The following is a 23,165-nucleotide window of genomic DNA, read 5'->3' as shown; positions in this document are numbered from 1 at the left end:
TATCACATTATATCCACGTATCACCTGATAAATATTTGAGTTATTCTTACTTTTGGCTATTATGAATAATGCTACGATGAACATTCATGTTTAAGGTTTTGGGGGGAATGTTTGAGTGTTTACTTAGGAGTGAAATGGCCATATCATTTGGTAACTCTGGGTATAACATTTTGAAGAAGTATTAAACTGTGTTTCAAAGTTGTTGTACTATTTTACATTGACTCCAGTCTCTGTGAGTTTCCCCTCTGTTTTCTTTATTTAAAACAGGAGTTGGCAAACTATGGCCCAAGGTCTAAATCTGCACGCTGCCTGTTTTTAAGAATAATCTTTATTAGAATAGAATGGCAGCCATTGGCTCATACATCGTCTGTAACTGTGGTCCAGCAGTAATGGCTGAGTTGAGCAGTTCAACAGATTCCGTGGCTAGAAAGCCTTAAATGTACATTCTCTGGCCCTTTACAGAAAAAGTTTGCCAACCCTAGCTTTAAACTTCTTTTATTTCCGTGTGTTGCTTTCTCCCCAGGGAAGTGGCCGGGTCAGTGTCCGTGTAAGGAAGGTTATGCAGGAGAAAAATGTGATCGCTGCCAGTTTGGCTACAAGGGTTACCCGAACTGTGTGCCCTGTGACTGCAATCTAGCTGGCAGTGTGAACGACGATCCGTGCACAGACCCGTGTCTTTGTAAGGTAAGCAAGGAGGTCAAAGTGGCCCTGGGTTTCTTCTGTGCCTCTCTGGAAAAGGAGCATCTTCTACTGGCTCACAGTTCTCAGACAAAGCAGTTCAATTTCAGCAGAAACTCTCATCCCTGCCCAGAAGCATGATATGTCACAGCAAGTTGGTTCTGTTGTGTCCTTGGACTTAGATGAATACTTGGATTTCATTTTTTTATTTTATTTTTCTGGGCAATGGCCATGTATTCCAGAGGCATTTTCTGTGACTTTCTAGGTGAAACCCAACACCGCGTCTCATTTATTTGGCCTTGACTGAATTCTTCCTTGACATTCTTTTCTAGCTTTCTATTTAGGGGAGAATCAGGTAAACACTAAGTTCCCACAATCTCTAATGAAATGCAGGTTTTTAATCTTGGATTTTTCTTTAAAAAAAAAAAAAGAACTGTATAATCATAACAAATACGTTCATATGGTACCCGTGAGGAGTTTTATTTGACCATACGATATTAATAGCAGTTTCCCTGGAATTCTAAGGATTTCCTGTTGTACCTTTTGTGTTTATTCTCACGAAAGCACAGTCTCAGGCATATGTTATATATGATCAAAAATAACCTCGAGTATTTATGTGTAGTACCAACAATTAGACAACCCTCCTCCGATTTTAAAATGTTCATATAAGCAGCAACAATGGAAGAGATAAAACAAAACAATTCATTTACATATGATGACTAAGCTTCCATATTTATATATAATCTCCAGCCTTGTTCTTGGCTATGAAATTAAATAATAATTAATTCAAACTATTTTTTTTTTGAAATAACAACTTCATGAGACTTTTTTTTAAAAAAAAATATTTATTTACCTGCTGCTGTGGGCTACCAACCCTCCCTCCTTGTTAATATCCTGTCAATGTCATTTTCTTCTGTCTGGATTCATTGGCTTCACCTGGAAATTTTTTATTGTAACTTGCAGGAAAATGTCGAGGGGAAGAATTGTGACCGCTGCAAACCAGGCTTCTATAACTTGAAGGAAAGAAATCCCCAGGGCTGCTCTGAGTGCTTCTGCTTTGGTGTCTCCGATGTCTGCGACAGCCTTTCTTGGCCCATTGGTCAGGTGGGAGGCCTGGGGTATAAGCTGGATTTAATCAGTGGGTGGTCATGTGAGCTCCCTACCACTTTGTCAGCAAGCTATGGGCTGATTTTCCCTGAAATACCACTCTTGTGCATTTGGAACAACACCATTAAGGGTCAAAAGGCAGTTGATTCCTGAAAGGGTCCCTAAATTTCCTGTGTTTGTTTCCACACACATTTCCCTATCAACATAAGATAGATATTATAGAATACACTCTGTTTCCGTTTCTTCCATGGGGAATACATTAAGTGAGGAGGTCAGATCTCACTCTGTGTGTTTTAGGCGGCTTTTTCACTGCTATGATTAAAAGATCTGACCAGAAAATCACAGAGGAGGAAAAGTTTATTTGAGGGCTCTTGGTTTCAGAGGTCTTAGTTCATAGAAGACCAGCTCCATTCCTTGGGGCTTGAGGTGAGGCAGAACATCATGGCAGAAGAGTGTGGCAGAGGGAAGCAGCTCACATGTTGATCAGGAAGCAGAGAGACAGATCTCCACTCCCCAGATACAAATATATACCCCCAAACCACACCCACAATGCCCCACCTCCTCCAGCCTCACCCCACCTGCCTCCAGTTACTACTCAGTTAATGCCATTAGGGATTAATTCACTGATAAGTTTAAGGCTCTTGCAACCTAATCATTTCCCCTCTGAACCCTCTCTCTTTGTCTCACATGTGAGCTTTTGGGAGACACCTCACATCCAAATCGGAACCCACTACCTGCCCCCGCTGGCACATCTAGGGTCATGAGAATTTTACAATTCAAAGAAGCTAAGGGCAGGAAGCACTCCAGTGGATGGGTGGGAGCAACAGCAGGTGGCTCAGGCTTTATTAGGTGTGTTAGCTTTTTGTTGCTGTGACCAAAACACCTGACAAGAACAACTTAGAGGAGAATGGCTCATGGTTTCAGAGGATACTGCCATGGTCAGCTGGCTCTAAGGCAGAAACATGGTGGAAAGGCATGGCTGAAGAAGGCTGCTCTGTTCATTGCAGTCAGGTAGTAGAGAAGGGGTGAAAGGAGCCAGGGATGAGATATAGTCCCCAAGGGTACACCCCCAGTGACCTGCTTCCTCCAGTGATGTCCACCTGCCTACAGTTACTATCCAGGAGTCCATTTAGATTATTAATCCACTAAGTGGATTAATCCACTGATAAGGTTGCAGCCCTTCTGATCAAATCATTGCCTAAAAGCCCCACCTCTGAACCTTGCTGCATTAGGAATCATGCTTTCAACACATGAGCCTTTGAGGGGGATATTCCAGATCTAAACCATAACTCAGGGGCAGGCAGTCTGTTTTGAGAAGGGGAAATTCTAGGGGGATGAGTTTGAGGCAAGTGTGAAATGGTGACTAGGGAGGGAGATGGTGTAATGACTAGAGATTGAGGAGGAGATGCGGGGCATATGGCTTATCAACTCATAACTGTGGCCACCAGGCTGTGGGAAAATGACCAACATCTTTATGTAGGTGATAAATTGAGAGTATATAATCTATAGTATATATATATATATATATATATATATATATATATACACACACACACACATATGTTTAGCATTTGGGTAAAAAGCAGAGGACAATAAAGAAGGGGGAGTCAGAATTAGTAAAAGACATTAATCCTTGCATTTCCAGGTCAAGTAGCCCTTATCTGAAATGTTGGGGAGCAGGATTGTTTTGGAATTTGGATTTCATATTTTTTCAGATTTTGGAATATTTGTACACACATAACAAGATATCTTGCAGATGGGATCCAAGTCTAAACATGACATTCCTTTATGTTTCATATACACCTTATGCACATTACCTTCAGGCAATTTTATAATATATTTAGTGCACCTGCAATTTGACTGTGACCCACTGCATGAGATCAGTGGCATCATGTAGTTGTTCATGAAGTTTTGGATTTAGTAGCAGAATTTCAGAATTCTGGATTAGGAATGCTCAACCTCTATTCTTTATAGTTTTTTTTTTTAAATCTAAAATATATGTTCATGGCCTCTATGGCTTTACTCCTTTACTTATAATTTATCTGGATTAGTGGTGCGTTATGACTTGTTCTCAGGTAGTCTTAGTCCTTTGACAAGTGGAAATATCACATGTTCTGTGGTCCATTTGTAGCAGTTGTGTTAACCTCATCCCTAACTAAACTTTCTGGGTTTGTCTCTTCATTGTGAAAATATTTACGCTAGATTGCATGAGGTATAAAGTTCATTCTATATCATATACCAAAATTATTTTTTCTTTCTTTTTTTTTCCCCCTAGGTGAATGATATGTCCGGGTGGCTGGTCACTGACTTGGTCAGTCCAAATAAGATCCATTCTCAGCAAGAGGCATTGGGTGGGCGCCATCAGATCAGCATCAACAACACCCTGGTCATGCAGAGACTGACTTCTAAGTACTACTGGTCGGCCCCTGAGGCCTACCTTGGAAATAAGGTATGTGTGCTTAGATGAAGATCTCAGAGGCCATTAAGAAAAGACTTCTGGTTTTCATTATAAGTAATTTTGTTGGTGAGTTGAACTTTGAAAAGGCATCTCACAGCCTTTAATTTACATTGGATACACAAGATTTTTTGATCCTTTTGACTTTTTAGTCACACCGTTCCAATAAGAGTGTCTGGTTTTCTTGGGGCAGCTCCTAAGCAGTCTGTGTTGTGGGAAGTCTCATCCTCTTATTGATGACGAATCTTCTACTTTCCACCTCTGGGTCCCCATCACTTGGGCTTCTCAAAATGCTGATCACATTCCGACTTTCTTCAGTGAGCAGTGAACCCAGATTAATGCCCCATGGCTTCCTGGAGGGCCTAGCTTCGTGGAGGGCCTGGGGCATGGGAAACACCCAAGAAAGTTTCCCGCAGTGAGACTTTGGCTCTGCTTCCTCTATTTAGGTACCAGGACAAGCTGTTGCTCATGTAAAGTGCATAGATAGGAACAGACAGAATACTTTCTGTTTTAATTTTAAGTAAGTGTAAAAGATCTACAGTGTTAGAAGTTTGTTTCTAAGATTGAGCCTCCCTTCAATGACCTGTTCCCAGTCTCTCTCTCCAATTAATCATGCCCTTTCTCTCAAGAGCCTGATTGTTTGGAAAATACATTTGAAGGAGTGTATTTGAGCACCTATAGTTCCTTGCTCACTTGGGGATTGGGTTCATTTTAGGGTATCCTTTTATAGTAGCGTAATCTCATAGCTTAGGGAGTTTCTAGTTAATTTGATGATTAAATTTCCTAACTTAGTTTAAAGGGGTATTTTTGAAGATGATTATTTTTGCCACCCAATTATAACTGTAGAATATGTCTTCTATTTTTAATAGGATCTTATCACCAAAACTCACTGAAATTTTTTCTTTTGAAATCACTTGTCCAATTTTATGATTGCAAAATTGGATTCCGAACATTCTTTTGTTGCGACACATCCATCAGGAAGAAAATTCTACATTAAAGGAGATCTGATGAGGAAGAAATACTTGTAGTCTTTCCTTCAAGTAGAAGATCCAACATGTTATTTGCTGCAGCAGGACAATGAAAAACAAATTGTCAGGAGTCAAACTTCCTACTCTCTATATTATTTAAGTAAAATAAATGTCTATTGTGTGATTAACGGGATTATATAGACCTCAGAGTCTCTTAGTAGAACATTTTTGTTTTGGAATTCGGCAATATCCTCCAGTCTTGGTAATATCAATCAAAATACTCATTGAGTATGTTTACACTGCCTTTAATGTGAACTTGCTTACATATGGTGGCCACTGGAATGCCTTGCAGTCTAGTTCTTTCCAGATGGATCCTAGCTACCCCTTCTTCCTCCTTGGGGCTGTGGTTGATTCTCTTTGATGTTCACACTCATTTGACCATTCCAGCTGACCTCTTTTGGTGGGTTCCTGAAATACACAGTGTCATACGATATTCCAGTGGAGACAGTGGACAGTGACCTCATGTCTCATGCGGATATCATCATCAAGGTGAGACTGTTTTGTTTTGCTTTTGCATACAGCTTAGGAATTAGTGGGGTGATGGTTGGCTGACTGAAAATGGCTAGGCCAAGTGGTTCCTGTTGGGAGACTGTGGCGGGGTGACTTGTCTACACACTGCCCAGATTGTGCCCGTGACAATCTAACTGGAGGCCCTGTCTGGGGTTCTTTGCATACCCATCCTTTCATGTTTAAAAAGGAGATGTACTGGGCCTGATGGCACATGCCTACTACTAGTGACTCGGAAAGTTGAGGCCTGAGGATCCCAAGTTTGAGGCCAGCCTTGGCAAATTAGTTAACACTTTGTCTCAAATAAAAGAGTGCCTCTTTGAGGTTCAATCCCTATCCCTGCAACCAACCAATCAATCAATCAAGTAAAGATGAGCATTTGCTCTGACCTTGAAACTAGCCAGCCTTTTAAGGACTTTTTTTTTCCCTCCTGCCACTTTGCCTCTTCGTAGGAACCTATTAGTCAGTGCCTGGCAGTGTGGGGACAGGAGACACACTGCCAGGTCCTCTCTCCCTCTCCCTGTATATCCTCATTCCTCACAAAAAGACCTAGTTTGGCTTTGCTCCAAGGTCGCTGGTATATTTGGGTTCTTGTTTCCAGTGTCCTTTGATCTTGAGTGACCTTTATCTCCATGTCCATCCTGAACAATTGGAAACTGGAAGGTAAATTACTGTTGTTTAAGGCAATTTTATGAGAAGTTGGAGGTATGTTTACTGTACATACTGTTTTCAACTTCTATTGTTTAAAGATTAGGAGTATCAGATGCAGGCTGCTTTGATGAAAACTGTGGGCAGATGCATGACCTTGTTTCTTTTCCAAGATACCAACAAAGCACATGGTCTTTAGGTTTATCATTGGAATCCCTCTGAAAGAAATCCAGTTCAACACTTTTTCTCCAATAATTCTGGACTGAGAGTTATACACACCATCATGTTGTTTGCCACAAGAACCTAAGCCCAAATGAAATCCATATTGTTGGGTGCAAAATTTGATTTTATTTCTTGATTCTTAAATTGAATGACAAATATCTTTCCTTTTCTTTTTTAAAATGCTAGGGAAATGGAATCACTTTAAGCACACAGGCTGAGGGCCTATCACTGCAACCCTATGAAGAGTACTTCAATGTGGTTAGACTTGTGCCTGAGAATTTCCGAGACTTCCATAACAAAAAACAGATCGATCGTGACCAGCTAATGACCGTCCTGGCCAACATGACTCATCTCCTGATCAGAGCCAACTACAATTCTGCAAAAATGGCTCTTTACAGGTATATATTGAAATGAGAGGAAAGACTTACAGAAGAGATAGCTCTAGCTTGTCTTTATTTAATACTGTGTATTTCAAACTTAATATAGTTTACATCGCTTTTATTAAAAGAACTAGCTATAATAATTAAAATATATTTTTAATAATAATATATATATTTATAATAATATATAATTTATATTATAATAATTAAATTATTTTTATAAATGTAATTTATTGAAGATGTAAGACTAGTTATTCATGACAAAAGTTATCTACTAGAAAACAAATTTGACTTTAAATTCAGTAATTTGCAAAGTGTTTCCAAAAATTACTAATAGAGTTATCATTGTCCCAGACCTTGTTGCTTCTGGTTCTCTCTCTCCTGATGTTAATGATCTTAGTTTTGCAGTTATTTGTGCTAACAGTCATTTTATTACTTTGTGGAAGTCAGTTTCTGGCAATGCCTCATCAAACATAATAGTCAATGCTGCAAATGTAAGTGTAGTAGAGCTCATTGGAGTATAATCTCTGTGTTCATGATCAGATGGATGAGTAGATGAATCTTTGTCAAGTACAACATCATTTCTTCCCCACAGTGTTCTATGGGCAATTGCATATCTTTGCAACCAATATTGGAGACATATCCAGGGAATAATGACAGCTTCCAGAGAGTATATTATTGAAAGAATCTTTAGTTACTTACAAAATCACATGACCATTCTGTTTGAATTAAATCTTTTAGGGACTCATCTTCATTGAGGTGTAAGATGTCATTTGCAAGCATGTGAATCCTATAACGACCTCTTTGTGTTTGTAGGTTGGATTCTGTCTCTCTGGACACAGCAAGCCCTAATGCTATAGACCTGGCAGTAGCCACTGATGTGGAGCACTGTGAATGCCCGCCAGGCTACACAGGGACGTCCTGCGAGGTACCGCTCACCTCTCTTCCTGTTTTCTACTTTTTTTGTTTTTTTCTAAGGGGAAAATAGTGCACTGAAGTTAATCTAATAATGCAAGTTTGAGTTTTAACTTTGGAAACCCAATGTTTGGTCCAGAGTTGATTGATTATAGGAATGGTGGAAGTCGTGTGGTTTAAAGAGATCCATTGCTCTGCTAGGGGTGGGCTCTGGGATTCCTGGAAATGCCTGACTTCATGCAGCTCTCTTGCCTCAGTAGGAAGTTTGTCCTACCTATGCCAGATTTTATATTTCTAAGGAGGACTGAACTTGATCACTTGAATATTTATAATCACCTGTGCAAGACCAGGAAGGCTTTAGACAAGGCGGACCCATTTTGAGACCTTTGATGGTCCCTGAATATTTTACTTTAGTGGGCTTCACCTCATATATGAAGTGTGCAGGTTCTATATCTGTGAATTGAATCAATCAGGGATTGCAATATACTCCAAGGAAGAAAATATTTCATCTGTACCAAAGTCTGTACAAATGTTTTTCTTGTCATTATTCCCTAAATAATACAACTATTTATACCATTCACATTGTAAAGGGTATTACAAATAATCTAGAGATTTAAAGTACACAGGAGCTGGGTGCAGCGACACATACCTGTAAGCCCAGGAGCTTGGGAGACTGAGGCAGGAGTATTGCAAGTTCAAGGCCAGCATTAGCCTTAGCGAAGCCATAAGCAATTAAGTAAGATCCTGTCTCTAAATTGGGGATGTGGCTCAGTGGTTAAGTGCCCCTGGGTTCAATCCTAGTACCAAAAGAATTTTTAAAAAATAAGTATAAATGAGTAAATTATACAAGAGGATATGCATAGATTGTATGCAAATATTATGCCATTTTATAAAAGGGACTTTAATATGCAAAGATCTTGGCATCTGTGGGGATTTTGGAGCAAATCCTCATGAATACCAAAGATAACTGTATATGAAAATACATTTGCAATCAGAAATAAAAGTATTAAAATTACTTGGATCCAAGTATTTATAACAACTCTCTCATACTGAGAACTTCCTGCATACTGGCAGTGTGCTAAGCTCTTTTCATGTCTTATCTATCTGAATCCTGACAGCACCCATGTGTGATAGGGACTTCAGATATTTTCTTTTCCAAACTGAGGCACAGTAACATTCAGTAACTTGACCATGGCCACACAACTAGGAATGATCATATTTGGATTTGAGCTTCATCTACACTGTTCACCACCACTGTATGATCCTACTTTCCACATGTTCATGACTGACAATTATGAACAATTGTGCTTGGCTTGATTTATTGGCGATCGTATTTACAAAGTGAGAATATTTAATTTATAATTAATCTCTATCAGTCACAAACTTTGTAGTTAATAAAGTTAGCCTAATGTCTCATGATGTAGATATTTAATTAAATAGTCCTATTTTAAATATTTTGCAGGGGTTTTTTGTTTGTTTGTGAAACCAAATTAATAGGATTATTTTTTTTAGGTTTGAAGCATGGGTTTTTAAGCCCAGCAATTATTTCCAGTTCCCAAGCATTGTGTGCATAATATTTAATGGATACATGATCCTAACTAAGGCCACCTGAGTCTATGGGCTGTGAAGTAGGAGAGCAAGGTCAGGCTATGGAGCAGGGAAACCCTGAAAGTAGAAGCCAGACCAGCTGAAGCAGGAGGGGGCAGCAGAGAGAAGCTTAATTTGTATAGTGGTGACTCTGTGTCTGAGAGTAGTGCTAGGAACCCCCCAGATCTCAAAATCTGCAGATGCTCAAGTCCATTCTATAAAATGGTATAGTTTGCAAATAACTTAGGCACACCCCCCTGCATACTTTGTCACCTCTAGATCTCTTATATTACCCAACACAATGTAAATGGTATATAAATAGTTGCTATACTACATTGTTTAGGGGATAATGACAAGAAAAAAAGGTCTGAACAGGTTCAGTACAAATGCATGTCTCCATTCCTTGGTTGGTTGAATTTGTGGATGTGGACCCTAAGGATATGGAGGGCCAACTTACACATTTGTAGGCTTTTTGTTAAGCAGAACTTATTCTTTAACCTAACTGTTAACTTGGAAGCTGCTTGGGCTAGGGATATAGCTCAGCTGGCTGGGTACAGTGGTGCATGCCTGTAATCCCAGAGGCTCCAGAGGCTGAGGCAGGAGGATCACAAGTTCAAAGCCAGCCTCAGCAAAAGCGAGGCACGAAGCAACTTAGTGAGACCCTATCTCCAAATAAAATACAAAATAGAGCTGGGGATATGGCCCTGTGGTCAATGTTCCTGAGTTCAATCCCTGCTACCAAAAAATAAAAGTAAAAAGAATCAGGCAGCTGTTGGTAGGGGATAGAATTCTCTACAGCACTGTAAGATCCCATGCAGACCTCTGGGGCAGTGCCCACCCAATGTCCACCTGCTCATGAGCCCCCTCTCTCTGAGGGGCACACAGTTGAGTGGTGTTAGGGGACTTTCACAATGCCTCATGTCTTTACAGACTTTTTTTTCTTTTTAGTACCAGTGATTGAACTCAGGGGCACTCAACCAGATTACTTTTGTAATAAAAAAAAAAAAAAAAACTCCAAATTTTTCTTAACAAAATAAAAACTAATCCCAACTCTCCTTCCATTCACCCCATAGGAGGATGCTGATTTCTAAATTAATCATTCCCAAGTCTGCCCTCTAAAGGCATTTGTATCTGCTACAGCCCTTGGCAGTTGGCTGGGGACATGGCCAAGGAAGTGGCCTCACTTGGCTTTGAGTCACTCCACCTGCGCACTGGGCACTATGCAAGTGTCTGTGTCCCATGCTCTGCATCTGTAGAGCCAAGATGCAGTCTCTCAGGGTTGTGATGAGTTAAATGAATTATTGTGTGTGGGTGTTCACTTACTCAGGTTGCCTCTCCAGGTTTAGCTCATGTAAAGAACACCTGTAATATTTGCTCAATTTAACTGCTGCTGTGTGACCCAGACCTGCCCTTGAACATATGCATTGTATGTTGGTAACCTTGAATGAATTATAAGACTAGGGGGAAAAAATAAAGTTGAGAGGAAAAAAATCTTTTTGATGGAAATGCTGGCTAGACAATGCTACATCATTTGTAGTTAAAGAATACTGCAAAGGCCAGGCACAACAGTGCACACCTGTAATCCCAGCAACTCAAGAGGCTGAGGCAGGGAGATTGCAAGTTCAAAGCCAGCTTTAGCAACTTAATGAGGCTCTAAGCAACTCAGAAAGATCCTGGCTCAAAAAAAAAATTAACTTTAAAAAAAAAAGTGTACTGTATGCATGCCTGGGATGCCACAGAGTTGTATGTTGACCCATGACATAGCCAGTAAGTTTTTGTGAGCATGTTTTCACCTTTAAAATGAAACAAGGAACTGGAGTATAGTGCCTAAAAGTGGCCCAATTTGGTAAGTTTACTGAAAATTCCTGAAACGCACAATTAAAAAGGGTAGATTTTTGTGGCATGTCAATGATATCTCAATGAAGATGTTTTAAAAGTAGAAAAAAAATGTTTCTGTACACATGGAAAACTGAGCCGCTGATTTTTCAACTATGTGGGAAAGCAGATGATTCCTATAATGTGCAAAGCTGCATTCATGGACACAGGTGCCACCCTTCTTTTGCAGTCCTGCCTCTCTGGCTATTATCGAGTTGATGGAATACTCTTTGGAGGAATCTGTCAGCCCTGTGAATGCCACGGCCACGCGTCGGAGTGTGATGTCCATGGAGTTTGCTTTGTGAGTTTATTTCTGAAACCTCCAGGTGTCCCCTCTTACCTGATCCAGAACTTTGTGTGGTGTAGTGATTTTTAAAAATGCTTCCTTTACAGAATTGCCCAGATGCCAAAGAAAATCTGCAGATTTAAATTCATGTCTCAAAACATTTCCTACCTTTTTTTAACCTTAAAAAAAAAGTTACTTCAGTGAACAGGTTGAACATCCTTGTTCTAAAAATTTGAGCATTAGGAAATGCTCCAAAAATCTGAAACTTTTTGAGCAATGACATAAAGCCTCAAGTGGGAACTTCCACAACTGACCTTTTTAAGGAATCAGTCAAAATGCAGGCACACTAAAATTATCACATAGCATTACCTTCAGGCTGTGTGTTTAAGGTGTATAAGAAACTTGAACTAATTTCGTGTTTGGATTTGGTTCCCATCCTCAAGACACCACATTGTATATATGCAAATATTCCAAAATTCAAACCACTTTTGGTCCCAAGGAATACTTAACCTGCATTGAAAAAGGAATATGAAATATCTTTCCTTTTTTAGTATTAGAACAATGAAAAGTCATTACTTAGTAAAATTATAAAGCAATATAAAAACTGTCCACTGTTTAAATACAAAGGATTCGTATTTCAAACAGAAGTGCTAGTATTTTTAACATTATGTCACATAGTATACTACAAGAGGAATAATAAAACTTCTAATAATCACACCCATTTGTGCAATATATAATGCTTTACAATTACTTTGAATAAACTCTTCAAACAAGTATCTCTTTCATAAGCACTATGAGTTGAAACAGGGCTTACCAAATATGTAGTTAATCTTGAGAATGAACTATTAGGGCAGATACAGGGTGAGACTTGCTTCTTAGCTTTAGTGAGGAATTCTTTTAGTCCCTTCTGCCTTGAAGCCAGGCCACCCTCTGGGTTCTAATGGACTCACTCCTCAGAGATGGAGTGATTGTGCGTGCCCATAGACTCTGCCCTATTCACAAGGCAGGAAACTCACGCTCTTTCGGGAAGAGATTGATGGAGTCCCAGCGCTATGGAAAATTAATAACCAGAGCCCTAGAGAAGAGCTGAAACCCTGGTGCCCTGGATTGCTTATTCTCTCTCGAGACTCATTTTTCTGTCTTCTGTAAGGAAAGCCCCCATTTTGCTCTGTGTTCTTTTATCCATGTGGAATAAGGCGTCTGTAGGAATTACTTGAAGTGTGGCTTGCAGGCAGACTCCGTCCCTCTAGGATGGATTCCTCAGGTGCACCAATTCCAGCAACTTGGGGAATGTTTGTGTTTTTTACTTCTCTACCTTTGCCTTTGGGTTTGCAAGGCCAGCTTCTCAAGCCTCCCGCCAGTGTTTCCCGATGGTCATCAAGTCGTGGAGGTACAGATAGTCACTTTAGGTACAGCTAGTAAAGTGTATCTTTCTCATGCTTTTGTAAATATGTTTCTAGAACTACATGCTAAATATATTAAATATGTACTAAATATACTCACTTTAAGTGAACAGTATATGTTTAGTATGTTTAATAGTAACTGCCCTTCAAGTTCTTCTTATGATAAACATAATGATGATTTTTAGAGTTTTAAGCATTTTGGAGGGAACAGTTTTAGATTTAGAGAAGAGCTGCAAGCATAAAATAGAATTCCCGGATGTCCTTTTCCCAACATCCCCTAGTGCTAACATCTTGTATAACCAGAGTAGTTATCAAAGCTGAGACCTTCACATGGGCACCATATGATCAGCTAAACCACACACTGCCTTCCTCCTTCACCAGTGTACCCAGTCCTCTCTTTTTCCTTTCTAGGAGCAAATCTAGGTCCCCACATGGCACTTTGTGTCCTTGTCGCCTTAGCCTCCTCTGTCTTTGTGACTCTGGTAACTTGAAGTGGGGTGGAGTGGGGTGGACATTCTGTGGAATGGCCTCAGCTAGGGCTTGCCTCTTGCTCTGCATTTTGGTCAGCTTTTTTTTGTTGTTGCTGTGACCGAAAGACAAGAGAAGAACGAATACAGGAAGAAATGTTTATGTGGGGGCTCATGGTTTCAGAGGTCTCTGTCCATAGATACTATGCCCCATTTGCTCTGGGCAAGAGGTGAGGCAGAACATCAAGGCAGAAGAGTATGGAGGAAGGCAGCTCAGTAGGCAGAACAGACAAAATATAAGCAACTTCAAGGTCAAGCCCCCAGCAACCTACCTCCTGGAACCACACCCCACCTGCCTACAGTTACCACCCAGTTAATCCCTATCAGGGAATTAATGCAGTGATCAGGTTAAGGTTTTCATAACCCAGTCACTTCACCTCTAAACTTTCTCTCTTTTTTGCACACATAGGCTTTGTGGGAACACCTCATATCTAATCTATAACACTTTGCTATGACTGGGTGGAGGTTTTACAGTTTTGACCAGAGGACATGGAGGTAATGTACCATGTCAGCCACAGGTACAGGGGCCTTCTTCTTGGGGCTGTTAGCTGTGTCCCCTCAGATAAAATGATATCTGCCAGGCTTTCCCACTCTTCAGTGGTAACTGAGAATTTACCACTTTTCCTTTCTAAACAATTAAATTTGATTTAATTTTTTTTTGAGGAGGGGGGAGTGGTGAAATAAGAAAAAAAATAGGTGGGAAATTAAGAATTTATTGATTTAATCTGATTTTGCTTTTTTTTTTCCCCCTATTCTGTTTCGAAAAGAACTGCTTTCCCCAAAGAGAAAGAAGGCTCAATCTGGCCCTTTGATTAGGAGAGTTACAAGCATAAAACATTCAACAGACATATTAGAAATGAACATAAGCAAGCATTTTCAAAGGATTGCATTTATTTTTCATAATACTTTTAGCTTAACCAAATGGCCATTTATCAAAGCCCATTGCATTTTGAATATTTTTTTTAATGATTGAAACTGAGGTCACGTGGGTCTGTGATGTTGCAACATGGGCATCACCTGGGAACTTGTTAAAATGCAGGATCTCATACCCTACCCCCACCTCTGAGCTCCTGAATCAGAGTCTACAGGTAATCAGGTGACTTGTTGTTCACATTTGAGTTTAGAAGCTCTGCTCTGGGATAATCCTAAATAAAACAGGGATAAAATGATGTAATACCTGACATTTTTAGTACCAGTTTCAATTTGATATCTGGACATGCTTTTATACTCTCAAAAATTATATAAATATATGTACTTTATTTAAATTGCTGGATGGAAAATGACCAAAGTACCTAAAAAGGAGGAGCCATCAAGAAAAGAGGCGTGCAAATGGGGGTCTTGGAGCCAAGTGCAGGCAGGCTGAGAAGTGACCGAGCGAGCACGAGCAGCTGTCAGTACAGAATGGGGACCTGGGGAAACCAAGTCAAGATAAAGGAACCTGGGAAAACATGTGCAGAGGAGGGCTGAAATCCCTGTGAGCTGTGTGACTGCCTGGCCCATCTCTTTTTCTCTTGTCCTGTACACCTCCTGTCCCCAAGTGGAACGTTCCACACCATGAAACAAACTTTCATGCTCAAAGTTATTAAAAAGATTTTATAAACTTACCTCTAAGCTATGTGTATATGAAACAAATCCGTTTTGTGTTTGGACTTGGATCCCGTCCCAGAGATACCTCACTATGCTTATGCAAATGCATTATGTTTATGCAGACCCCAAATCCGAAAAAATTAAAAAAAAAATCCAAAACACTCTGGTCACAAGTATTTTTGGTAGTACCCCAACCTTTTATCATCTTTCTGCAGCCTGAGGAACTGTTTTTATCATTTTTCTAATCAGGTGTGCTTGCTGACAATAATCTCTCTTGTTTGTCTGGAAAAGGCTTTTAAACATCTTTCAATTTTGAAATTTGTTTTTGCAGATTTGTCCTTGAGTATTCTGAAGTTGTTCTGTTGGCTTTGGCCTGTCTTGTCTCAAATGAGAAGTTGCTGTTCATTCCTGTGTATGTCAGGCAGTGTGTTGTTCTGTCTTTGCTTTTTCTCCTGCCTACCTTTAAGATTTTCTCTTCTTCCCTGGTTTTGAACCATTTGACTGTGTGCTTCTAACCCTTTTTCTTCTTGGAGGTTGTTGAGCTTCTAGAATTTGTGGGTTTGTATTGTCAGATTTTGAAAAATTGAGACTTCTCTCCTCCCCCTGTCCTGCTCTCCCACTGATGATCCCATTGCACATGATGTTGCTCCATGATGACTGAGGCTGGGTCCTTTCAGGTTATTTCCCACGGAGGGTTGGAGTTTCTAATGCTGTCTTCAGATGACTGTTCTTGTGCAGTTTCGAATCATTCAATCTTTCATTTTACAGACCCCAAATCCGTTATGGTCTTTTCTCAGTTCAGAAAGTTCCATTAGGTCCTATTTTCTGTCTTGCCTTTCTTTCTTTCTGTGTTTGTTTCCCTTTAAATCTTTGAAAATGTTATAACTTTAAAATTTTTTATCATAATATTATTACATATTTATGGCATACTTATGATAATTTGATACATGTAATAATGTTGGTGATCAAATTGGGGTAGTGAGCATTTTCATATGAAACATTTGCTATTTTTTATGTACTGGGAACCTTTGGACTCCTCAAGTTATTTTGAAATATATCATAGACTACAAGTAGGCTACTCTGCTATAAAACACCAAAAATAATGTCTCTGGCCTGATTTCATTACCTAACTGCTTTCTATCTTTCCTCCTCTTCCTGGTCTCTCATGACCACTCTGGTATTCTTTTATGAGATCGACATTTTTAGCATCCACACATGAGTGAGATTGTGTCTTATTTGTCTTTTTGTGCTTGGCTTATGAAAATCAACACAGTGTCCTCAAGTTAGCTCTTGAAATGCCTGCAGATTCCCTCAACTTTGCAATTTCTGGGTATATTTCTAATAATTCTTTTTTGTTATGGATTAGTGTTTCTAGTAGATTTTAGCTCAAAGATGTTGTCAAAATCTTATATTTGGAAGTAATTTTAAATTTACCCTAAAGCTGTGAGAATAAGAATAGTACTTAGAACACCTACCATTTACCCAAATTCCTCTATTATTAATATGCCCCTTATTTGCTTAATAAGTCCATTTATCCATCTATCTAGTTGTGATATTTTTTCTAAACATCTTGGGAGAAAGTTTTCTGTGGCCAAGTATTTCATTGTGCATGTCCTGAAAATAAGAATGTTCTCTTATATGATCATGTTACGTTTATCATTGTAAGTAAATTGAACACTGATGACTCTACTTTTTCTAATCTGCCATTCATTTTTCATTTCTGCCCATGGACCCAATACTTCCCTGTACAGCAGAATTTTCCCCTCCATTTTGAGCTCCTGAATCAGAATCTACAGATCCCTCCAACTGGGACTGTATATTGCATTTTATTGCCATATTTCTTTAGGATCCTTTAATCTGGAATATTCCCACAGATTTTACTTGTCTTTATGACACTGGCACTATGAAGAATACAGTCCACAATTTGAAAAACAGAACATCCTTCATTTTTGGTTCTTTTGTTCTTTTCTCATGACTAGAGTAAGGCATTTCAGTGTAGGATGCTTGTCTACTGATGGTGTCTTTCTCAGAGCAACCCCTGGGGAAGCTCACCGTGTCTGTCTTCCCCTCACGGGTGGTACTAATTCTACTATTCATTCCTTTTGCAATTAGTAAGCAGTCTGAGGGAGTCACTTTTCCATATTTTTATTGATGCATTATATTTTACTTAATGGTGGGATTTGTTGTTACATATTCAGATATGTGCACAATATAACAGTTTAATTTGGTCAATATTGTTTCCCAGTGTTTCCCCTTTCCCTCCCCTCCTCCCTCCTCCTGGTCCCCTTTCTCAACTCTTCTGATATTCCTTCAGTTTTCATGAGATTCCCCCATCCCTTTCTTTCCCCTTTCTGTCTCTGGCTTCCATGTATGGGAGAAAACATACAACCCTTGACTTTCTGAGTTGGGCTTTATTTTGCTTAACATAATGCTCTTAAGTTCTATCCATTTTCCTGCAAATGATATAATTTCATTTTTCTTTGTGACTGAATAAAAAACCATTATATATATACTACATATATATACATGTATATATGTATGTATGTGTGTGTATGTGTATATATATATATATATATATATATATATATATATGGAGAGAAAGAGACATGCATGTATACACACACACATACACCACATTTTTAAAAATTCATTCATCTATTGACGAATACCTAGGCTAGTTCTGTAGTTCAGCTCTTGTGAATTGTGCTGCTATAAACATGGGTATGCATGTATCACTGTAGCACGCTGACTTTAATTCTTTAGGATAAATACCCAGGAGGGATACAGATGGCCATATGGTGATTTCATTCCTAGTCTTTTGAGGAATGAAGGGCATGCAAAACTACTGTTCCTTATCAGAATTCCCCCTTATATTTAGTAGTCCAGTGATCCATCCTTGCCTAACCAGTACTTATACAATCATATTTGCACAAGGATGACCCTTAAATTAAGCTCCTCTGCCATCCTGCTCAGGGGCATGCAGCAGCCTGTTGCTAACAAGAACCTCCCCTGCCTGCATGTGGTCACTCATTCATCTGCTTGTCATCTTTCTGGACTCATGGATTCCAGACATGCCCAGATGTGGCCACTGGGTATCCAGTCTTTTTTTTAATTGCATGATGCATGTTGTTCAATGAATATTGGTATGTTGCTGAGTTTCTGGATTTTTTTTTTTTTTTTTTGCTTTTTGCTTTCTTTTTAAGAATGTGGGAGTTTGTTTTGGCCAGCAGTGAAATGATAGCGGGTCACCTTGGTGGTTTCAAGGTTTGTTTTAAGCTTTTTTATGGAGGATTTTGATAGCCTTTTCTCTGCGGCAGGTTTCTTTTGGGCTCTCCAATGGTCTGGGTATTTCACAGGGTCTCCCCTCACTGGCTGGTCAGAATTCTGATATCCCTCAGTTCTGTGTTCTGAATTTTTTCCTCTTACAGCTCCTCTGTGTTGCTTTGGCTAATTGAGGTTCCATTCTACATACAAACTCTTAGTATTCAACATTATTTAAAGGGGTCTGGTGTGCAGATTTCCAGATGTGGGATTTGTTGTTACATATTCAGATATGTGCACAATATAACAATTTAATTTGGTCAATGTTGTTTTCCTCTGTTTTTTCCCTGCAAAACCCTAGTATTCTTCCCCAAATCCCACCTGGGCCAGCCCCTCCAAACTAAGACCTCCACCCCCTCCACTCAGCAGGATTTCCCCACTCTGCCTGGGCTCCCTCTGCCTAACAAGTGTCTCCAGGTCTTGGGAGTCCCCTGGTTTGCCTCTTTCTCCAGGCATCATGGACCTGTGCTTGCTGTTGGACAGCACCAAAAACCAGTTGTTCTATATATTTTGATCCACTTTCTAGGTGTTTCCTACAGGTAGAGGAGTTTGGTACCAATTACTCTGATACGGTCAAGGTGAAGTTCTTACTTAGGTCCCTCCTTCATAGAAGTTACATTTTTAAAAATTAATCAATTAAAAAACAGAGAACCCTTCCTCCTGGAACTTGTTTTACATTTTGTCTTTTGTTGTTCACTTGGACTTCAGGCCATTTGTAGATAAATCTGAAAATCCTCCTAGGAAACCAGGGCTGATTCTCCTTTTCGCACGTGTGTCCTAGGCATGTGCCCACAACACCACTGGGGACCACTGTGAGCAGTGCCTACCTGGCTTCTACGGGGTGCCTTCCCATGGGACTTCTGGGGACTGCCAGCCCTGTGCCTGCCCTCTCTCCACAGCCTCCAACAAGTAAGTTTCATGCACCCACTAGCAGGTCCTGCCCAGCGTGACCACTAAGATGTGTTCTGATGTCTTCAGAGCAAGACTGTGTGTAATTTGTGTGAATCTTGCTTAGCAGTGATTGATTCGGACTAGAGAGGGAGGGATGAATTATCTTCTTCAAAGAAAGTTTGACTTATTGAATTACACCAGAAAAGGTGTATGATAGCAAGGACCTGTGCATACTTTTTTTGTTCTTGGTCTTATGTTGGTCATTATTTCTCTTACAAAATGTACATCTTGTACCTACCCCTAGGCTAGCAGGTAAGAGGGGATTTTGAGATGATCCCTGGGTTTTTTGATATAATGATCAAAATTTGAAAATATGAGGCTGAGAGGTCTGAATGGATTAATTAATTAATTAATTAGTTCAACAAATATTTATTTAGCTCCTGCTGTGTACTGGGTATCACAGTAAGTAGCAGTAAGTTTGCTATAAGTAGCAAACCATTCATTCATAGCTCCTGGTCCCAGGGAGTCAAGAGTAGTCAGTACTGTAGTGGTGGCCTGTCCACCAGACTGAGGGTGAGAGGGTAGAGGGAAAGCAGTGCTGAGCTTTTCTGGGCAGGTGTAGGGATGACTGAGGAGTGCTGCTCTCAGACCTGATGGAGGAGAAATTCAACAGGCGACACAGAAGAACATTCTAGGCAGGAGGACCAAGTGTGCCAAGGCATGGCAGGGTGAACATGAACATGTGCATCCTGTTTGAGTAATTGCAAATGAGCCTTGAGCAGAAAGCAGAGGGGGAGGTTAAGTAGACATATTCAGCATGGAGTTGTATGTCCTACTGGGACGTGCATATCCTTCAGGCCCGTGGTTTGAAATCTTCTTTCTCTCTCTCACTTGTTTACCCATTAGTACTCTTCTTCCATCCACTCCTAATCTCACAGGGATTTTTTTTAACTCCAGTGTATAAAAAGATATTGTATTAGACTGTTTTCTATTGATATGATAAAGTACATGAAGCTGGGTAACTTATAAAAAAAAGAGGTTTATTTATCTTACTGGTCTGGAGATTCAAGGATCTGAAACTGGCTCCAGGTAAGCACTTGAGAGCATCACCCTTAGAGAGAGGGGAACCCCATGTACCAGCCCCATCTGAGCGGGCTTCCTGGAGGAAGCAGTGGCTGTGTCGGGAGATGGGGAGAAGAAAGTGCATTGGAGGCTGAAGGACAGGGGAGCAGGGAGCAGCAAGTGTCCCTTCCCCAGAACATGGGAGGAGGGCAGAGGAGGCCCACAGGGTGGGCTGGGTGGCAGAGGCCCTGAGTTCTAGGCTGAGGACTGAGAACATGTTGAAAGTTTGTAAGGACAGAAGTCGTGAAAAATCAGTATTATAAATATTTGGTAACTGGCAACATCCACTGGAAAAATTGCATTCATTTCTAACATTTTAACAGTTTCAGTCCCACCTGCCATCTCGAAGGAGACGAAGTCATCTGTGACCAGTGTGCTCCGGGTTACTCAGGAGCTTGGTGTGAGAGGTACTCTGTGTCCAGCACTCATATTATTTTCTAAATTCAATGTAAATTTTATGTGCTTATTTTTAACTTTTATTTTTTAAATTTTAATCAACACACAATAACTCTCCATATTCATTTTGTGTGCATAATGTGTTAAAGATCAGATTGTTTTTAAATATGTAGTTAGGTGTGGTTTTGGAGTTTTCATGTATAATGATTATTTCATTGAATTATAGAGAAAACCCTGTGTATCTGTTAAGAACATGAACGTTGAGACTTGCTGGGAGTTTTTAGAGGACAGTGTTCCACCTCCTGGAGTTCATCTGAGTTCACACCAAGAACAATAAGAAACAGCGAGGAGCCAGGACTCACAGTCCCCGTATTTGAATATCCAGATAATAGTAAAGGCATGAGGTGGTTTGATGTAAGAGTTGGCCTTCTGGTGCCTGAAAGCCAGTGTTTTTTCCCATGGGTTAAGTCTGAGTGCCCAACTCTGGCTCAGCCCATCCAGAGCTGAGTGGCATCCGCATTGGCCCTGGTGGCTTGGAGTTGGCCCTGGAGATGGTGCACGCCCACTGGATTTATGCCCCCTTTTGGACGTGCTCCCGTTCATCACCATGGGTGAAGACAATCTATAACTTTCTGAATGCGGAGTCACATTCTTTCCACAGTAAATCTCAGGGAAAAGAGCCAGTCTGATTTGTTAGCCATTCAGAAAGTCCCTGAAGAGTGGGGTGGCGTCTTGAGTAATTGCATTTATTTGATCCTGTTTTTCGTCTTGGATACAGATGCGCCGATGGTTACTATGGAAACCCAACAGTACCCGGGGAATCCTGTGTACTGTGTGACTGCAATGGTAATGTCAACCCCTCTGAGCCTGGCCACTGTGACTCTGTCACCGGGGAATGCCTGAAGTGTGTGGGAAACACCGACGGCCCTCACTGCGAAAGGTGTGCAGATGGGTTCTACGGGGATGCTGTGACTGCCAAAAATTGCCAAGGTGAGTGCATGGGCTATGAGTTCAGGGTCATTATTTATCACCTATGAATCCCCATCCATCTACATACATGTGACAGAAAGGGATCAGCCCATGAGGTGACCTTATCTTGAATGGTGCTTGTTTTCATGCTGGGTCTCTGGTTGAACAACGATAGACTGGCAACCGATTTCTTCCCTCTCTTCTCTCCATTGGCTTGATCAGTTGCAGTCCATGAAGGTCAGTGTCCTGGAAAGCTTCCACCCTTCCCTTCAAGGAGAAGGTTTTGCTTTCCAAAGGGCAGCTCTGTTTGCAGTAATTGAAAGGAAAGAAGGGTGATGTCCAAAGCAATCAGGGATGTGGAGGACCATGGGGATGCATGAAGCAGGTGGAATTTCAAGACATAGAGTGATAAATGGTGAGGCTCTTAAGCCTGAAATTGCTAACACATGATGTTGGCACAGCTTGGTGGTCTGTACATAAACTACCTGACCCTCAGATTGCTTTGCTGAGTTCTGCTTGGAGCCTTGATGTTGTGAATCTTGTTGAACCTCACACTGAAGGTTGATTTTCATTTACCTGAGACGACCTAGCTCTAGCACCAATTAAGCCCTCGGAAGTTTTTTCCTCCCCTTTGGCACAGTCTTTAAGGAGTGAATGAATACAAATGGCAGTTATTAATTTTGATAATTTCATGTAAATCCTTCTCTTGCTCTGATATTGCAATATGGAGACACAAGAGGGTGCTAGTGATACAAAAAAAAAATATTTCACAGGCATCCATTAAAAGATGGAAAATGTTTCACAGCCCTGGGGCCCATCCCACTTCAACAGTGTGGCCACTTTAATTGGAATTATAGGGAAAGAGACTTCAATGGATCACATTCTGCAGAAAGATCCAGTGAGATGAGGATTGAAATTGGCTCGCTGAATTTAGCACCTGGGACATCTCTAGAGAGTTTAGGAAGCAGAGCTTTAGCAGACTAGGGGCCAGGAGGACACAAAGCAAGAGTTTGGGTGGACAGATGTGCTAAGGGAAGGAAAAACAATAGGGATGCTGGGATATGTCCCCTCAGGTGGGGACATCAGGTGAGAGGCAAGAGGGAGGGTGTGTGTGCACATGTGTCTTATATTTGGTGGGAGACAGATGAATGTGTGCTGAGAAGTTAGTGGAATATTCAGGGACACAGCAGAAGGTCCCTGAAGGGCAGCAGTGAGTGGGGTCCCGGCATTTCGCTGGGTTCCTACAGTATTAACCCACTTA

At 40.5% G+C, this 23,165-nt stretch overlaps 1 protein-coding gene across 1 annotated transcript in view; it reads left to right on the top strand.

Moving 5' to 3' along the window:
- The window catches only part of Lama1 (laminin subunit alpha 1), a 144,832-nt gene that overhangs the window by 56,803 nt on the left and 64,864 nt on the right, over window positions 1–23,165 (top strand). The window contains exons 11-20 of the mRNA XM_026408881.2: window positions 524–684; window positions 1,642–1,782; window positions 4,061–4,234; window positions 5,656–5,757; window positions 6,832–7,043; window positions 7,842–7,953; window positions 11,593–11,703; window positions 19,308–19,435; window positions 20,863–20,946; window positions 21,714–21,925. Of these exons, the coding sequence (XP_026264666.2) occupies window positions 524–684; window positions 1,642–1,782; window positions 4,061–4,234; window positions 5,656–5,757; window positions 6,832–7,043; window positions 7,842–7,953; window positions 11,593–11,703; window positions 19,308–19,435; window positions 20,863–20,946; window positions 21,714–21,925 (1,437 nt within the window). The remainder of the gene's footprint in view (window positions 1–523; window positions 685–1,641; window positions 1,783–4,060; window positions 4,235–5,655; window positions 5,758–6,831; window positions 7,044–7,841; window positions 7,954–11,592; window positions 11,704–19,307; window positions 19,436–20,862; window positions 20,947–21,713; window positions 21,926–23,165) is intronic.

This window comes from Urocitellus parryii, chromosome 13 (assembly GCF_045843805.1).
Source record: "Urocitellus parryii isolate mUroPar1 chromosome 13, mUroPar1.hap1, whole genome shotgun sequence".
NCBI classification, from domain to species: Eukaryota; Metazoa; Chordata; class Mammalia; order Rodentia; family Sciuridae; genus Urocitellus; species Urocitellus parryii.
The sequence above is the reverse complement of the archived record's forward strand: the minus strand, read 5'-3'. Positions and strand labels throughout refer to the sequence as shown.